Here is a 19,981-nt window from a genome sequence, read left to right on the forward strand (position 1 = left end):
CGTGCGCTAGTTGTCCCCCGCTTGAAAAGTGGGGGATATTAATTTGGGTTTGTCCATCTGTCCGTCCATCTTTCTGTCTGTCTGTAACACTTTCGTTTCCACATGACATCTCGAGAACCCTTTGAACTTTTGCAATGAAATTTGGCATAGCAACTCCCTATGGACTAAAGAAGACCCCTATTGATTTTGAGGTCAAAAGGTCAAAGGTCAAGGTCATAAATAAGCAAATTCTGTCTGTTATAACACTTTCGTTTCCACACGATATCTCTGGAACCATTTGAGCTATTGCATTGAAATTTTACAAAACAACTCCCTGTGGCCGAAGGAAGACCCCTATCGATTTTGAGGTCAAAAGGTCAAAATTCAAGGTCGTAAATTTGAACATTCTGTCTGTGTGTAACACTATCATTTCCGGGCGATATTTCAAGAAGATTTTGAGCTTATGCAATGTAATTTTATACCAAAACTCCCTAGGACCTCTCTCACCCTTCTCAAAGTGCCCCGCCCCGTTTGTTTTATTAGTATTTATAGTATTACATGTCGCTATTTTTAGCACAGGGGCATGAGGAGAGTTATTGCGTATAAAACAGGTTCTCGGCGGACTTTATATTCTTATTACATCTATTAGAACTGTTTAAGAAAGGCTAAATAAATCAAACACCATGGATTGTGTAAAATTTTGAGAATACCGAGCATGAATATATACATGTATGTGACTTTAGTTCTGCATATATATACCTGTCACCATGTAAAGCGACTCCGTGGTCTAGTGGTATGTCTCTCGCTTCACATGTGAGAGGTCCCGGGCTCGAATTTCGGTCGATCCTTATTTTTTTTTTCTAAATACTTTTCTTTTTTTTTACTAAATGATAGTATTCAGCATGTGAAATGAAAAAATTACGAGGTTATAAAATCATCATTACAGTGTGATATATATTATATATAAAAAGAATCTTCTATACACATAATAAAGAATAAGCAATCAAATCTTTATATGCATATTGACATCGTACATGTATTTTATTTGCTTCAGTATACATGTATACATTTAATAATTTTACAAATTCAGTCAGGGGGATCCGACTTTTTCCCTAAGCGGGGGACACGAATTCTCTGAATTAGCTTGTTTACGTTTCACGTATGTATTCAATTTGATAAACTCTGTACACAACACTGAGCATGGAATGACTAGTGGGTGGGTTTTTTTCCCCCAAACATTTCTACTCTGAAATTTCAGGATTAAAGATGCAATATTTTCATTAATACGCAACATAATCCCTTTTTCTTAAGTACTAATTATAAAGTTAAAATTTGAGAAAGTGCAAGGATGTGTTAATCAAACGCATCCCGGAATTCGTAATCCCAATAATTTCCAGATAAATTAATTTTTTTTATCATATTTTCGTGTGAAATGCTATTGCAATATATAAGTGGTGATTTTATACAGAAATAAATTGGAGAAAATACTACGTTCAAATCTGTGCCTAAGCACCTTTAATCCCACAGAACAACTACCTGAGAACGCTTGGACCATATCAATATGACAGATCAAAGATCTGAGTTCTTGAGGAGAAGATTTATTAAGATTTTTTTAGTATGTAAAACTTTGATCACGCATTGAGGACTAGGTCCTTGATGGGGCCTTATTTCGGGGCTGGTTTGGGTTCGAGTTAGACACTGATTCCATGATGTAGTGGACGTTCCATTGGTTGGGTACTCACTCTGTAAGTTTCAATTAATTGCAGAAACAAAATTCTAGGGAACAAACTACAGTGTATGTAATGTTAACGTAGTAATACATATTAAAGTAAAGAATCAGCCTAGCTTTCAGCTCGTATGAATAACAGTAACAGAGAATCAAAAAATCCCTTGTCCCTTGCCCGTTTTAAGTATATATTTTTCAGAGAAAAATGTGACTGATTTTGTTACCAACAAAGTATAACTTTACAAAGGAAACAAATTAAAAACTCATCATTTATCGATATTTTGGATTTATTTTTTTTTTAGAAGTAATGAAATAATAATTCCATATACGACAGCCACCAGCTCTTCCAATGCTTCCAGCAAACTGTTCAATGCCTTTGTTACCAACTGCTCACTGCTAATTTTAAAAAGTACTTATAAATGACAATTCATATATTATGTTTTCTTTAATAAACCTTACGATAGTAACAATATTGCAGTGATAACAACATTTACAGATACAATATTGGAGGAGAAAATAATGTGGGAAAAGAAATTATCCCTCCTAAAAACAAAACATCTGTGTTCCGAATTTCATCAAAACACAGTCATTCAAAAGTTATATTTATTTTCTCTTTGGTATAATAAGAGATTTTAAGTTTGAATACGCCAAACAGAAAAAGGAGGTATTTTATTTATGTCTGAAGATTCTTATGTTGGATCGAACAAAGTTTTAGTAGAATCTTGTGTATCATCACTTCTTGATATATATACTTATAGAACTTAAAATCGTTTCAGAAAAATCATTAATACTCTTACCAATGAAAAAATATAAATTGTGATATCTTATTGTGCATGCACGTCTTTTTCTTGAATATCATAATTCAGAAGGGAGATCTACTCTTTTGATTTCATTGAGAATTTCTACATGTGTATCTTATTTAAATCGATTAAACCTATAGAATTTTGGAGGAAAGAGCAAACACAATTTTCAATATACACTTTACAATGCGTATTTTTCAACGGATCCCCCTCCCCCCTCACTGTGCATTGAAATTGCTTCTTGTGCAATTTACTCAACGTCAATTTAGCAACGTTATATTTATCAACAGAAGGAGAAAAAAGTATCGGGTGTTATATTCTTGCTGTAAATTTGATGTAGTAAAGAAGGGTTTTTGGAGAGCAAAGAGTTCATCTAGATACATGTATAAAAGATATCTCACGACTTTCGTTACAGTTTTTGTATCTAAAGACAAACCTTAATGTAGCATTTGCATTAATAATCGCATCAATAATGATATTTTTCCAAAAAAATGTCAGTTAAATTTTTTCAGAACCACACATGCCTAAACCCACACAAAAAATGCTTGTCAAAGGATTTATCTCCCTTTTTCAAATTTATGAGCAGGTAGTCAACAATGATGTGTCTCTATGTGGTGCCAGACTTCCCGAACTTTCACAGGAAGCGAATCCTGTCTTCCACACTTCCGCTATGTCAGTTAAGTCATCTGGGTACTGGTATAACTTATCTGTCAGGAGATGCGAGTCCGAGCTTATATGGGCGCGGTAGTAATGTATCACGGGAGATCGAGTGTTTCCGCTTCCTGTACGTTTGTTTGGTTTGGTAACGATATCTGTAGATGGATCACGACATACGTTACTCTCTTTAACCTTGACGTTATATGTTATATCACCAAATATCAGCTTTGGTATGGAAGGTTTTATAAAATGGAACTTAAATGTGAAATCAGATGGAGAAGAAATATAAGACGTGGAACAAGGATTATCTATAGTGACATGTTTGTTGCCTTTGTTGATCCTAAAGCATTCTTTTGCCTGAAGAATTCCACTATTATCAGATTCCCATATGATGAACTTATCTTTTGAACTTTCCTTATACGATAGTTTGAAAATCTTGTCCTCCTTATTTCTGATGTCATAGATGCTAATCAAACGAATAAAAGCAATCTGAGAACTCCCAGTGCTCGTGTCAAATACTGGATGGTTTAGATATATACTGACGTTATCAAAGTATTTCTCTTCGTGGAATTTTCCTTCAAAAGCTGTTTTCGGTAAATTGAACTGTACAGCTCCATCCGGGTGTCTTTCAAACTGTGTGAGCATAAAAACAGCGACTGACCCAGCTAATATACATATCAACCCAAACATGATGAAGACCCTATATGCCACGTGACGCCGTGATTCCGCGGTTCGTTTTTTAGCTTCCTCTAGATTCTTTTTCGAGCAATATCGAATTAGAGATACAATAATTCTTATAACAACTCCGATGATTAAAACAGATGCCTTGACCAGCTGGAAGTAACTAATGGCCTCCTCTCGACATAAAACGATCAGAACGTTAATGATAATTTGTGGTACGTCCTCTATCCATATGGTGATGGTTGAGGCTAGATCTGAATCAATCCAGGGATTATTTCGGAAAATCTCCCACCAAAGATTTACCACCTCGAAAATAAAAGTCAGCGTTCCCAAAATAGAGAAAGCTAGTAAAGCGTACGTGAGCGCATCTTCCGGGGGTCCATACACAAGACCTTCCTCTGTGATGAACACATCACGGAAAAGCAGCCAATCAGAAATCAGATCAGCACTGTCTAGAACAAGGACCACAAGGAATACAAACACTTTGAAGCACATCTTGTTTTGAACCCGGATACAGCAGTGGATATCCTCCATTATTTCTTCCACTTTGTCCACAATATTGGGATCATGGTGATTCGACTCTGCAGTTTTCACGGCTATCACTTTAGGCTTGTCCGTCTTCTTGTCGTCTTTCGTCGATGTCTTCGTTTCCTCTTTCGGTACCTTCCCATTTTCTTGTTTCCCATTTTCTTGCTTTGTTTCGTTATTTTGAACTGCTGTCATCTCCATATTTGAATCGCCCACCTTGGACGACCGCCTTTTCTTATCCGCACTCATGATAACAGCCCTTTGAAAATTAAATTTACAATGTACGTTAGCGAATGTTTCCTTTATATCTTCGGAAATTTGTAAAGATTTATGGCGCTAAATCAAAAGCAGTATTTCATTTTTTGACACACAGCGGGAAAAATATCCAAATTGTTGCCAAAAATGAGATATTTGCCTATTTTTAGGTTATCTGATGGATGAAATCATCAATTAAAACAAAACTGTATGAATTCAATTAAGAATTCATGACAGGCTCAAGGGGTAAAAACTTACCCGACGGATACTTTTAAAACCTCAGAGACAAAAACTTTCTTTATCTTATCAAAACATGCACCATTTCCAGGTAGAGGCTTTCCATTTTTGAGAGCTAGTGCACATGCCTAAATCAGGTTTCTGTCCATTTGGCCGGGTTTGATCGATCTACCTAATCTGGTCAGATAGGAGACCCATATTAGGTAGATATCATTTGTTTTGACTCCGGTTATAGTTGATAAGAGACACAGGAATTTGTATTTGTACAATATTAGTAAACTGTCACTTCTTCATTGATTTGTCACATTGTCCGATTCCAGAGTACACAGAACATGCATTGAAATCATAAAATTTCCTTATTTTTCTTATGATAACATTCTAGTGGATAGAACATATTAAACAGAAATAATTTATCTTACACAATCTCAGCTGAATAGTACGAGGGGCATTTCAAAAGTTCTGGCAACTGTTTAATAAAAAATTAACCGTTTTATGGAAATTATTGAGTTTGATATCATTGGAAAGATCAGAAAAATATACACCTATTGTGACGTTACTTTATAATTTTTTTGACGTAATAACTCCAAAAATGACGTCAGAATATAGAATGTTTAGTATACTAACCATAAAAATGACGTAACAAAAGACAAAACTTGATCAAGTTAAAATTTTCAAGACAACTTTTGGTCATTACTCGGACGCAAGCTAACGGACGCAAATGCAAGATGGTAGAATGTTTACATAGACTACAATCTATCATTTGGTGTTCTATTTCGGAGATCTTTTTGTTGTGAAATGGTTTTAGCGAGTGTCAGACTTAGCATGTTTTGATCGAATCTCGCTCAAACTATTGTGTAAAAGGGACGTAACTGTGAGAAAAAGACAAAGTTGACAATCAAAGAAAAATAGGCGATCGTACGTGTTCCAAAATTTGATGGCATAAATTCGTCAGGTGTTTTAACCAGATTTGTGGGATCGATGAAGGCTCCAGAGAAGTTAAGTTTAGTGTGCCCCATATTTTCTCGTAAAATCCAAAATGGCGGCAGCGCAGTTGTAACCCCACCGTACCTCCACATATTCGCAAATTTTAATGCATCGAAAATGAATAAGATTTCAAATGTCTGTGTAACTTATATTTATTTTTTGGATTCAAGAGTCAAAAGCAGTAGTGAGTTTTGGGGCGCCGAAGTTGAATTAATATGAAAAAAATACGGACAGAATCAAGTCAGGTGCAAGATTTAGTATACATTTTATTCGTAAATGGTAAGAGTCCTATTACTCAAAATATATTTGATGAAAACTGCATTAATATACTTCAGTTTAATACAGGACATGTTTTATTTCAAACAATGGAGAGCTATATAAAAGACCGAAAATCCAGCCGTATCATGTAAATAAGAATCTTAAATGAATGTCGATGATAGCATAACCGGACATAAACCGTGCTAGTATACAGACTATACAATGAATAATGAAATTGCTGATAAACAGTATCATAGTCCTACTCTACCTCTTTGCAAATTAAAAATTTGTTTGAAATATTTTTTTCAAATAAGCCTTTGGCAGCACTTTTAAAATCGTCTCATATAGATAAAAACGCAACTTTTCAGTATGCTAAACATTCTATATTCTGACGTCATTTTCGGAGTTATTACGTCATAAAATTTATAAAGTGACGTCACAATAGGTGTATATTTTTCTGATCTTTCCAATGATACCAAACTCAATAACTTCCGTAAAACGGTTATTTTTTTATTAAACAGTTGCCAGAACTTTTGAATTGCCCCTCGTAGATATGTTTGTTTTCCTAACATAGTAAATTTCTCCCGGAAAAAAGATTTTTTGCAAAAATCAGAAGCAATAAAACACATTTATTCAACGATTCCCCACGATAAATGAAACCTTTTTCAACTCAGAAAACTGCTTTCTCAATTAATGAGCTAACAAATTTATATCTTATCATTGGTCATTTACTTTGTTAAAATCATTCTGATTCTGCAAGCAAGTAATCTGATGTTGATATTGAAAAGATGCTCGAGTTGTTTTCCAGTTGATTGTCTAAGAGCATGTTCTTCATACGAACAAATGAGACAGATTATTTAAGAATATGTTACAACAACGTGAGTATCATAAATCCCGTAATTAAAGTCAACAATTCTATGATCAATAACCTGGTTTGAAAACAACCTCTTTGTTAACCCTAATTTTGAATGCCTGTTTTCATACGTAAGGTTCTTGAATCTTGCACGGATTTCTCAGTTTATCAGATCCTGAAAAAGGAACTAACGGTGGGTGTGACCTTTTGACAGGGGGTGTTTACTCCTCTAAATTACTTGTACATCTATCACTGATGTTATCAGAGGTCTGTGTTGTTCATCCTTATATTTGGACTTTTTCAAGAATGCTGTTCATTATCTTCACGTTTTACGCTAGATATTGATCAAATTATAAAACAAGAATTGGAAAACTGTATAAATACGATTTTCATTATAATTGGAAGTGCCTTAAAATGTCATCGAAATAATAAAAAAGAATTATGAAGCAATATGTTTTGTTTGTGTATAATGAAATACTTGTTCTCTTTTTTGTTGTCTTGTATGACATGAAAGTTCTTTTAGTTAACTTTTCATCAAAAACATTTATCTTAAATAAACATTTATTTGCTATGTTTTAATTTTTCCTCCATAATCTGTTTGAAGCTTCAGCCGGTTTGTAACGTAAACGTATCTGTAAAATCATTACAATGAACCTGGTCAATTTAGAAAAAATACAATGAAGCAAGTTTGAACAAATTTTTATTCACCACGATGTGATATAAAACAGAAAAGAGTGAGATTGTATGACAGTCACTGCTCGCTGACTCGGACATTCAGCGCAGCGAGGACTTTGGTAACTAGCTCTTGTTTCTTGTCTTTGGTTCTACATTGGACACCCCTGGTTTTCAGCCATGATATCATTGTCACACTGTTCACTTTGTTTAACTGTAAAAAGGTTACAATTAGAACTCGAATATTACATGTAAGTGAATAGATCCCCATACCCTGAAAGTATGTAGGAATTAAAAGTATATTATTAATCAATTAAAAATTAAAAAGTAAATGACACAACCCTCTACTTATAGCAGATCCCTCAGTGCAATGAAAATAATGAGGGCAGCATCCTTACATACTGAGTTCAAAGCAAAACGGTAATTTTAAGTCACCCACTATTGGCACAATAATTCCCTACAATACCACACGTGAAACTTTTTTTATACTGAAGGCGTGGCTTTTTATGTCTTATATGAATCAGTAATTTTAAAATGAACGGAATGAAATGAACAAAAAGAACCAGGGACAGATGCATAGACAAATGAACAAATATAACCATCTGTATCGCCTCAAGCCATAGTTCGGAGTCCGCATACAGCTCTCTCCAAGAATGGGAGAGGATCGTACATTTGGCCGTGGTTTGCGACGATGAACCATCTGTAACATTTTCGAATTCTGCCTCATTAAAACTGTTAACAAAAGTTCATCCTGAAGGACCGATTATAACTCCTATATATACAATACAATCTATACCTGTCCTTCTATTGCCAAGGCCTCTACGTCCACGTTCTGTACTGCAGGCTTTGATCTGGGTTTCTTAGATACAACATTGTCTGGTTGCTGGAAATTAAAAAAACCCATAAAATTATCACATTTCCTGATATAAACTCAAAATCAACTAAAAAACTGACAAAGAGAAGATTCCGCAAAGGAAGTGAAAGGAAAGTAAATACTTTCGTTGAGGTTCATTGAAAACAGACGTAAAGTATCACTATAAAAAATTATATATTTAGACACACCATGCAGACACACAGATATTAGTAAATATAGTGGTATCACCGCAAAATCTATAGAAGTCCTGTTCCCAAAGTCAAGGTTGTGAAGTATTTGTGTAACTTTGTAACTTGAAAAATGTTCTAATAAAAACTGTTTGAGCCATCGACTCACACCAAAGGTCTTAAAGATGTCAGAATGAACAATGTGATTTCTATGGAACATTTTCCTAAGGATCAGTTGCTTAACAACATATCAGGAATTTACCTCATTATTTGGTCTCTTTTTAACACAAACAGATGGTGACTTCAGGAAATCGTCATCGGAATCCTGATCATAATTGTTCACGGTCCGAGATATGGGAGTGGATTTCTGTCCACTTTCAGTCTGCAGTAAAGTTGACAGCCTTTTTGGAGTGGCGTTTGGTGTATTTTTTGGTGTATTTCGATAAACTGTAGCAGACGTTATTTGAGAAGGGGTTCTGTGATGAACTCCTTGTGACAAAGACGGTGTTAAAGCTGGTACTGTTCTGCATGGTGTAGATGGAAGCGGATGTGACGAGTTCAAACCATTTTCTCGTCTCAGCAAAGTTGGTGTGATTGGAGGCTTGATGTCTACAAACGTGATTGTATACTACATTCTACAGTAATCATTTAAACAATAAAATATAACTTCCATGTAATGATCCTAATGCATTAATATATATACTGTAAAATCACATATTTTCGAGGGGTCAAATTTTCGTGGTTTGAGGAAAATATATTGGTTCAGGGGTATTTGATTTCGTGGTTGAAGAATTGTTCAGTAGTAATATACTAGTATGTGAAAAATTGCATTTCTGGTGGATATAAATTCATGGGTCTCACCACACCTTGAAAACCACGAAAATTGACCCCCCCACGAAAATTAATTTCCAGTAAACGCTTCTAGTGATTTAGAAGCAATATCTATTATTTGCATGCACATTTTATTTTAAAATAGTACAATACATAAACATTAATTTAGTTTCTATGTAGAAACATGCATTTACACTCTTCATTGATTCTGCGGTTCATTTTACCCCAAAAATAAATGAAGTGACTTACTTTTGTTGAGTTGCTGACTTGTAACTTGTCCAGTGGATGATTTCGTCATCATATCAGAGATTTTTGAGGAAACTGTTAATCTTGGCGTAGAAACCTTTAAAAAAGTACAAGTCGTTAGATTAAAAAAGGTAAAAAAAATGAGAAAAAAAAATTTTCAATAACAAGATATTTACACTTTTGAATATGACTGGTTGTTTCTGTTTTTCTGTACTTGGCTCCTTTTGTAGCTTTTTACCACTCCCTGTTGTTTTTCCACTGGCTACCTTTCCTTTGAATACTGGAACAATTCTGGAAGGTTGTGAATCTATACTTGAGGTTGTCTTTGTCACAAAATTAGTAGGTTTCTTTGCTTGGAACCTTGGAACGATCCTTTCTTCTCCCAAACTGGCAACACACGTATCAGAGTTTGCTGCTTGAGTAGGTGGAATCACATGTCTGTCATTAGTGTTCTGAGATGCCAAATGTGTCTGACCTGAGTTGAAAACTTTTGGGATTTCACTCATATCTGAACTAACAGCAGTTCTACCTTGAGTTCCTTTTGTATTTGTGATGGACTCTGCGGCATTTCCAGTAAAACCACCTCTTCCCAAGGATTCAGTGTTACTTTTTGTTACATTATCTGTTTTGGTATGTGTGTCACTGGTTACTGCATCTGACGATCTGACGGGGGGTATAGACGTACTTGAGATAACATTACTTTGAGATGGATTCTGGGAAGGGAGTGGGAAGTTTCTGTAGATAACTTTACCAGGAGTCTTACATTTCTGTCCCAGATTACTGTTATCTGTCTTCTCTTGCTCCTTCTGACCAACGAAAAAATAAATCTGTAACCTTAATGTACATACTGATGTTTGAAATATGAATCATAAATACATTTTATTTATTTATCTATGTAGCAAGTTTTTGTGGCGGCGATTTACATAGGAGGGAACAAATCGCACAAAAAACGCACTTTACATGTATGTCTTCCTCGTTTTCCTTCTTGACTTATTCATTGATTTATAAGATAAAAACAGCTTAGTTGCGTTCTTTGCCAATCACATTTAATTCCTTAATTTCAATATGCAATAAAAACACAAAAACAATTTAAATTTGACATTTAATGTAACAGAGCTAAGCGAGCAGGGAAAGTCGAAGACAAAAACAATCTTCAATGCATATACCTTGTTACGAACCTCGCATTAATCGAACAATATTTCCCAAACAACTATATAGTTCTGCTTGACACGTCATTACAGGTGACGTGAGTATAGTAAATAATGAGGACCTTAAATCACATTAATTATAAATATCATAAAATTTCATAAAAGAACTAAAGATTAGGACTTCAAATCCTTCAAACATTCATAAATATTATGAATTCTTGTGTTAGAATCAATGGAGTACGAGAAATGGAGAATGGAGTATTCTTAAAATTGTTTTTCTCGAGGTGTTGATATTGAATTTGAACCAACATACTAATAACGGATATTTCAACTAAAAAATATTCTTCTAAACAAAAATACACAGCCGGTTCTAGTAAATGTTCTCCCAAGTCTCTATAGTCCTCACTAAAATATATTAAAATTGGTAAAGTATATAATATGGAGACTCCAGGAGTACTGTGTAACAAATATATTCGATAAGTGGTAAATCAGATGTGGATACTTAAAAATTCCAAAAGACCTTTAGAAGATTTAAGATGACAAAATCTACTAGAATCAATAACATCGAAACAAACGACTTTTCAGCAATAAAGTTCAGTCCAGGCGTTCTGACACCAAAGACAGCTGTTTTTCAATAAAAAGTCATTGATCATTTGCCAAATTATTTTGTTAAAACATTTTTACTGTACACATTAATACTCCGAACTTAGTATTTACGATGCTTGAGTTTCTAACAGTTACGACTTAGGTTTTGGAGATCAAGTCTTCCTACAGTCTGTTAAATCATGGGTACCCATTGGGCAGCCATTTTAAACAGACCTGTCAAAAACATGCCCGAGAAGAAAACAATTGCATGGCCGTCGACTTCACATTTTAATACATCGATGACGTATGAATAGTTACTTTCATTCATTTGTCGACTCGAATTAATTCATACCCGAGAAATTGAATTAACAGATACCACAGAGTCCATCGTCGCAAACCACGGCCAAAATGTACGATCCTCTCCCATTCTGAGAGCTATATGCGGACTCCGGACCGTGGCTTGAGACGATGCACAGTGTCTGACTCATTTGTTTAATATTGAAATACATGTACTTCAGAAAAAGGCGCTAAAGGTGACAAAATAACAGAGTTTCATGATAAACATTATGACTTCAACTTGGATCTGTAACCCTGGTTTATCTGTCTCTTCACAACACAGACTGGTACACTTTCACTTAGATATATGTTTTTAAACAAGTTCGAGAATTGATTAACATATTTACATGTTCAATAAATAAAAGAATACAATACTCACCTTATTAACAGAACAGAGTTCCATAGTTAGATAGCTCGCCTTGGACTGAAACTGTAATCGGTAGCCACACACCGTGGACATCTTGTTTTTCAGGTCCTGGAGAAAGGCGACAAGTATAGGTTTGGGGTTAACCCGGGGGAGACAGTGGATGTCCCGGGCCCTCAGACATACATCAGGGTAAGTGATGTCAGTCAGGGAGAAATAAAATTAATATCGATTCCTTTTCTTTAAAGACAGTGTTTAAAAAAAACACAGATGCCTTAAAGCAATTGAATTTTTTCTAGTTGGTTTAAATAGTTTAGTCGCATTAAGTTTCATTTTTCATTTAAACTTTGTTAATAATGTTAAATCATGATAAAAAATTGATTAAATTTTTAAGTGCGGTAACAAAAGGGAATAAATTTGAAAATCAAAGAAAGTCTACAATTTTGCAATAAAATACCAGTATGATAGAGATTTGATATATATCGACGACGCATCACCAAAAAACATAAGTAATTCTATTCATATGACGACTTGATATATCCAAGAGAGTTCAACATGAAAGATACCACAGAGTCTGACATATGTTTCACAGTTTAATGTTTTACTTGAAAAAGAAGTTAATGGTAATGGTAGTCTAAAAATAAAGCTTAATGATAAAGTTAACGTGATTACGTAAACTCTTTATCATTAACTTCCCTTTAAATACAGCGATATAATTTTATCAGCTGAATATCATCTCTTTCAGTTGATTTAATACACAAGAGCAAGCTCTTAGTCTAATTTTATACAATTTCTAAAAGAGGCAAGCTGTTGACAAACAAGTTGATGAAACAAAAGTATCAATAGTTCTACGGTCGATACAATGACATTGTCATCAAATACACTATATCATTAAGTCAAATGCTGACTGACATTTTGCATTCTAATTGTTAGGCAATTATATACACACTGTATTGTCGACGGATTTTTTCCGTTATTTCCTGATCCTGACTAGAAGCACACAGCGCGTGTGACCGGTCGGTACTTTTCAATAGTGCCAGATCCAACCTCTGATTGTTTGCTCTGCTTCTGATTTTGTTGTTTGAATTGATTTTTTAGCTTCAATACTGGCTTGAAAACCAATCTAAGTCCAAAAAATATAAATCAACCCATTAGTTTATTCTTCTTGTTTGTTTCAGTTGTATCCTTAAGTTGAAAATCAAAATATTTATTAATAATCATTTCCATGTGAGCATAATTGCAGAAGAGATGTAACAGGACTGTAAGTTTTTTTTTCACCATTTCCTTTTTGAATTAATAACATTTTTTTTTCATCTCCGATTTGACTTTATATATTTCTGAAATCTATAAAAAGAGGATGTGACTACTCGACAGTTAATAAACCAATGTATTTTTAAGATGGTACATGTATATTAAAGGATATGTAAACACCCGGTCCCCCAGAGGTCTGAAATGGATCTGGTAGTAGATTATGTCCTCCTCGTTTTCAGGTAGTCGATATCCATACTGCAAAATTAAGCAGAAAAGAAACAAAAATAAAATCAAACAAAAAAAAAATCAAAGAAAATCATATGATACACTTCTTCAAATTTTTTATCCCACAGGAAATACTATTATTGTCAGTAAAGATATAAATTGATTATTACAAAATTAGAATACATTTGATCAATTGATCTTGACTTACTGAATTTTTCCAGTGTCTTTTGATTTCTTTGTAGGATTTGAACGGACCATCTGTAGGCAGCTGTCGACCAATGCCCACTATCTGTCCCTTTTTCATACTGAGGTTGAAGTTTCTTTTTTGATCACATTCTTTAACTTTGGTTACATTGTCAAAATAGATTTTTGAGCGCTTTGAATTAACAATTGGCAAAAAAAAAAAATGAAATTTAAAAAAAAGCTAACGTACCTTGGTAACACGTGGCACCATGTAGAACCAATAGAATCTCCAGAAATAACAAAGTTACGGTCTTCCGTAAACTTTTTTAAACTTTGAGGAAGAAGTTCAATGTCAGAAAGCTACAATTTAGAAAACAACTTAAACTGAACTGAGTAAGATAACTGTTTAGTACATAATATGGATATCTAGTCAATTCTCTCTTGTAGAATGTTGGTGAAACGCACTAGTTTTACACCTTACCTGTAGGGCAGGAAACCTGACAGTGGACGCTACGAGGGACAGATGCAGCTGACCAAAAGTGACCACCAGGTCCATTTCTGGGTAAAGATAAGTACAATACTTCAAGATGCTCATTCATGAAAAGGAAAGAACGACAACTCGAAGAGAAAAATGAACTTACTGACGGCATTATCATATCCTTGGTGTGATAGAAAATCTCGACCTAGAGAAGACATTTTGGCTTTAGCACTATAATATAACTAAACTCAGGAATCACAAAATTGTATGTCTTGTTTAATTTGTCTCTTTTACCCTGAATGAGCCACTGCCCTGCTTTGTTCCAGGATGGGGCGATTCTGGCCAGCAAGGTGTAGTGTATACAGGACTGGAACAAGGCTGTCGTCACAGGCTGGGGGTCACTACACTAAACATACAATGTGTAGTTAGTACACCCTCACAAACTGTGCACCTCCTCCGTAATTACTTGCCTAAATATAATTGAACCTTACCAGGACAAAGCGTTATATATTGATTTTCAGATGGACGATATCAATGAAGCCTTTATAAATGTAACCAAAACTTGTTGACCAGAATAAGTCCATTGTCATGTTCTAAATTTTGAATTTACCGGGTGGGAGTAAACACAAAATTTAGAAGTTGTCATGTTCTAAGTTTTGTATTTACTCCCACCCGGTAAATTCAAAATTTAGAACAAGACACCATGATGAGATGCAATGCACCCTGTCCTAGTGTCTGTATTTCTTTCACCTAAATCTGGACACCATGTACTTTATGTAAGAAATGCATTTCCCATTGTTCTTTAACTTGATCTTGCCAACTCTGGTTACACGAGACATAATCATTATGACTTTGTAAGTAGACTCAATTACTTGTGGTAACTGGAAACCCAGCCCAACTCAGCTTTGTTATTTCTCTTGGATCAAATTATAACACCTGTTTTTCAAAAATTTCATGTTAATATTTATTCAGCCATGCGTCATGTACTATCTCATATGGAATAAATACCTGTAAACCGATCTTGGAAAATCTTGCTTGTAATTTCCCAGTGTTAAATAACGTCCTCTGAAATGAACCACACGAATTTACATTTTGTATTTCAGTGCCCTTTAAATTTATTAAATTTTTGTGAATATAACAAATGCTTATAAATAGGATGTTATATATACATGTGTACATGAAGTTTGCTGAACACGGGAAGGAAAAAAATTACCTTCAGTACAACGTGAAATGCATTGTCCGTGTTAAAGGAAGGCGTTGCTATAATTTCTGGCTCCGTAAATATTAGCTCTCTGTAAAATATTAAACTTATTTTCTAGTAAAAAACTTTACATGTACATAATATTTGAATGTTTAACAAAATAATAAAACAGCGTCGTGATTCCACCGAAATAAGCTTTGCGTTAAATAAAACAGGTTTCACTTGTGAAAAAAATAAGCTATGTAGACCATTTGCTTCATTTTAGGCTGTAGCTTTTTTGTTGGTCTTTGTTCATATCTGATTTTTTTTTTCGTAGATGCAAATAACTTAAAAATACCGAAGACATGTATATTATAAACATGCATTTGGCATCTTAAGTATAACCTCTGGAACACAATGATAAAATCCTTTTTGAAAATAATATTTTTTTTTTAGAAAACATAGAATCAATTTATAACGTTCTTACGCATGACGGCACCCTCAACATGATTTATGCATATCATGACTATCTATGTTTAAGATAAATTCATCTGTTTACTAATATAAAAATGGAATATATATTATATTTTTTGAATAAACTAGAAATACAATGTGTTAGTAAAATGCCCAAGATTATTACAGTAATACGGTATACGGTAAAAATTGACCAAAAATAACGTTTTACATTGAAATGATCATTTAGAGTTATTTCTCTTATCAGCCTACATGTATCATTGACGTCTTCATGAGAAATAATACTATAATTTCTTGAGAAAAAAATGTACTGTCATATAAAAAAAATCTAATTACCATTTTTTGCAGAACTGCAGGTAGATGGGGAAAAAATCGGTCAGGTAAGTTACGAATCTACTCGTAAAATTTTCCATTTATGGTATGTTTTTTTTTTTGGCCCCCGTAATTGAAGATTCGGGATGGGGATAGATTTTGCCCTGTCCGTCCATTTTTCTGTCCGTCTGTGTGTTTGTCTCTTTGTCCGCAAAAATTTTAACCTTGCCCATAACTTTTAAGTGGATGGGGCTATGGTTTCATATTTCACAGGTGTACAGTGAACCAAACTTCTAAGTGTTCACGGTCACCTAACATTTTTAAGTTATAAAGAACAAATGCATACAAAAAATAATATCTTTAATTCATGGTTAATGATGCATATTTCAGTTCGATGTTGCGTAATTTTCAAGTAAGTATCTCGTAAGATTTTAAAGCAAAGTGTCATGGACATAATGTACGCTCAAAATAAAATTCACATAAAACAATATTTATGGAATTAGACCACCACTCGCTCTAATTACTGCGACATCCTTTTCTCATGGATACCATGTAGCCCAGAATAGGAGATTGACCCATCTGCTGCCACACGTTTTGCAGGGATCTTTCAAAACCGTTGAAATTGTGTGGAGGGGGGGGGGGGGCTTTGACATTACTGTTAAAAGTCCCAAATGTGTTCAATGGGATTCAGATCCGGTGAGTTAGCAGGCCAATGCGCGAAAAAGCCTTTTGGTCTTTATCTTGGGCGTTTGTAGGTAAGTACACCTCTTTCAGGATGATTCAGACTGTTTAAGATGATACTGGACTGCCATGCGCACCAAATTGTCGCCATTTTCTTACTGTTGAAGTTGTTGATTTAAATGTTTCTAAAGTGGTTCAGGACCATGTAACAATGTTTTTGACCTCGTTGTAACGAGAAACCTTGGCCTCAGACGAAGATTCAGATCACTTCTGGTTTGGTTAAATTTTGTCCAAAGCTTACAAATTGTGAAAAGTATGCGATGAGAATGACAAGTAGTTTTTAAATAAATACATTTATTAGAGTGAAACTTAGAAGTTTTGTTAAGTGTATTCCTTGTGACAACACCTTTCTGAGGGTACCACCAAATTTGACCTCTTGATCTTGGAATCTGACCCCCTTTTACCAAAAAGGCCCTAACTTTAACCTTGGCAATAACTTTTGAATAGTTGGTGCTAGCCCTCTGCTAGGGCTTACATACATGTACTTTACATAAGTTTTTTTACTGTGACAAGACCTTTCCATGGGTATAAATATTTTTGACCTTTTGAACTTGACTTTAGAGTTTGACTTTTAAAAATCTTTAACTTTGGCCACAACTATTGAATAGTTTTATACTTCACAGGTGTATTCCTTGTGACAAAATCTTCTTTAGATGCGAACAATTTTGTTTTTGAATTTGAATTTAAATTGAATTTGAGAATCTTCAGTCCTCGCTATGGGCTTCTATATATGGGGGCATGAGTTTTCCACAAACACTTCTAGTTTAATATGGCAAGTTTGAACTTCATGTACCTAATATTGTACTCCTTCATCCAATGTATTGCATCAAAAATTATTTTTAAAGTACTTTATTTGCGAACCTCTGTCTATCCGAATTTTCGTTCCCAGAGAGCTACAATTTTGTAATAGTATAGTTACGCCTGGTTATATGTGCAACGAATCATAATTTCATTTCCTTCACGGGGCCTTGTTTGTTTGTTTGTCTATAGTGGTAAAATTTATTGTCGGGCAAAGAAGGTACGTCACCGTAGAGATACCAGTTGTCCAAACATTATGAGATGATATTCCTTATAAATCTATGGCCTAATACTAGAAAATGCTGTCAAATTCTTTTACAGAATACACGTGTACATGTATGATGTATACGAGTCTGCCAAGACAGCGGGTACTAAGCTAACAAAGTGCCTGTGCCCTGTAGTTCTACCAGGCCCTGGTGTACTTGAATATTTTACTTACCTGCATCGTATGATGTGAGGTTGTAGAGTTGATGAAATATGGAGGTTTCTTGTTATGCATACGGTAATTGCAAGCAATTCTTCTAAGGGAGGACATTCAGCCAAAACAATGACAGGTGTGGAAATATTGTCTTTACCGTACATCTTGACTTTACAGTCGGAACCAAAATAAAACGTCTGCTGTATCTTTGTTCAATATTTTTGGAATCCCGTTCCCGAAAATATTTTTTTTTTAATCAAACAAAAGATGGAAAAAGATCTATCAAGATTGTCAAAAAGATGGATAAGAAATAAACAGGTAAATAAACAGATAAGTAAATACACTTTTTACTTTACGAGAAGATTTTTTTTTTGTGATTTTGATCTAATCCTATAGTTTATGAATTTGTTTCCGAGGGAATGCTCGATTAAATCTCTGACTGAATTCTTTGGCAATATAAGGTACATATTTCATCTTTTCACTGGTTTGACGGGTGAAAAATTAATGTCTAGGCTGCCCTTATTTTTACCGTCTTAAAACAGACATTAATACCCCGGACTTACCGACCTCCTACCGTTTCTAATTTCAAATGGAAAGAAATATTTCAATGGCAAGAAGTATCACGTTTATTGAAGTTTTCCTGAGTAAATGTACGTGTATATATAAGTTAATTTTAAAGGCTAGCTTAAATCGTACAAACAAAATGTGTTAAATAATCGAAATGAGTATATACGTAACAAAAAGTTGTGTATGCATATAACTATTCAAGGTTTGAATAACTGAGAAAATAATGCAAAATTCGAGTATTTTGTAAGCTTTGTGAAGGTTTAAAAAAAAGGAGAAATTTTACAAGAACAAATTTTCTTAATTTCATTTTACGACAGAATAAATTAACATATAAAGTATTTGCTTGAGAAAAGGGCCCGCTTCAATGATTAAGGAATACTGTATACAGGGTTATTTTATAATTGCAAACCATTTCCCCCCTTTCAAATTCGCCGTCACGGTTCTATTTTTAAAACATTTTACTGTTTTCTTTGAATTCGTCCCATCTTAAATTCGCCCACTTGTGTCTAGGTTAAGAGGGGTGATTTTAAATAAAACGGAGGCGAAATTTTCCCTGTATACATTAGTACATGTTTTATGTTCAATATCTACATGTACATGATCTTCGGACGTAAATTAATTAACACAAAATAAATATATCGCAATGGGAGAATATGCAAGAATTTCTAAGGTAGCTATGTTGTTGTACATTTTACGTCGCTAGTCTTTATAAATTATATACATGTATGCATTTTTATTACACACTTAGTAATAAATACAGGTTTTTTGCATATGCGATATGGCTGACGTCACAATAGCTGTATCAGTCCTGCAGGGCTGATATGGATTTGCGGGGCTGATAACCTATATCAGCCCTGCAAATCCATATCAGCCCTGCAGGGCTGATACGGCTATTGTGACGTCAATATCACACCCTTAGTAATTTAAACCACTAAACAGTACTTGTGATCATTAAACAGTACTTGTGATCATATACAATTTTTGGTGGGTTCATATTCTCTTAATCTTAACTTTTTGAAAAAAAGGTTAATCTTAATTTACAAATACATGTAATAGATTATTTTCAAATTACGGATCGAGTGCATTGAAATAGAAGTAGAAACAAACCCAAATTGTTTGAGACAATAGACCATGTACACGTATGTAAAAAGTCCATGCATGATTATTTGCTTA

General features: G+C 34.3%; 2 protein-coding genes across 2 annotated transcripts; both read right to left on the minus strand.

Moving 5' to 3' along the window:
• Window positions 1-2,992: 2,992 nt before the first annotated feature.
• Window positions 2,993-5,059, minus strand: LOC134257933 (uncharacterized). The gene is made up of 2 exons (XM_062740503.1): window positions 4,885-5,059; window positions 2,993-4,630 (listed from the first exon to the last, which is right to left on the minus strand). The coding sequence occupies exon 2, from the start codon at window positions 4,618-4,620 to the stop codon at window positions 3,082-3,084; it is 1,539 nt and encodes a 512-aa protein (XP_062596487.1). The 5' UTR covers window positions 4,621-4,630; window positions 4,885-5,059; the 3' UTR covers window positions 2,993-3,081.
• Window positions 5,060-7,709: 2,650 nt separating this feature from the next.
• LOC134257934 (uncharacterized protein C18orf63-like) lies at window positions 7,710-18,473 on the minus strand. Its single transcript, XM_062740504.1, has 15 exons — window positions 18,263-18,473; window positions 15,532-15,610; window positions 15,327-15,383; window positions 14,613-14,724; window positions 14,482-14,523; window positions 14,322-14,398; window positions 14,091-14,200; window positions 13,866-13,962; window positions 13,605-13,687; window positions 12,197-12,377; window positions 9,925-10,554; window positions 9,752-9,845; window positions 8,934-9,280; window positions 8,427-8,513; window positions 7,710-7,844 (listed from the first exon to the last, which is right to left on the minus strand). The coding sequence occupies exons 1-15, from the start codon at window positions 18,403-18,405 to the stop codon at window positions 7,710-7,712; spliced, it is 2,274 nt and encodes a 757-aa protein (XP_062596488.1). The 5' UTR covers window positions 18,406-18,473.
• Window positions 18,474-19,981: the final 1,508 nt, after the last annotated feature.

This window comes from Saccostrea cucullata, unplaced genomic scaffold (genome assembly GCF_032062105.1).
Source record: "Saccostrea cucullata isolate Sc308-1 unplaced genomic scaffold, CSIRO_AGI_Scuc_v1 ctg800, whole genome shotgun sequence".
NCBI lineage: Eukaryota > Metazoa > Mollusca > Bivalvia > Ostreida > Ostreidae > Saccostrea > Saccostrea cuccullata.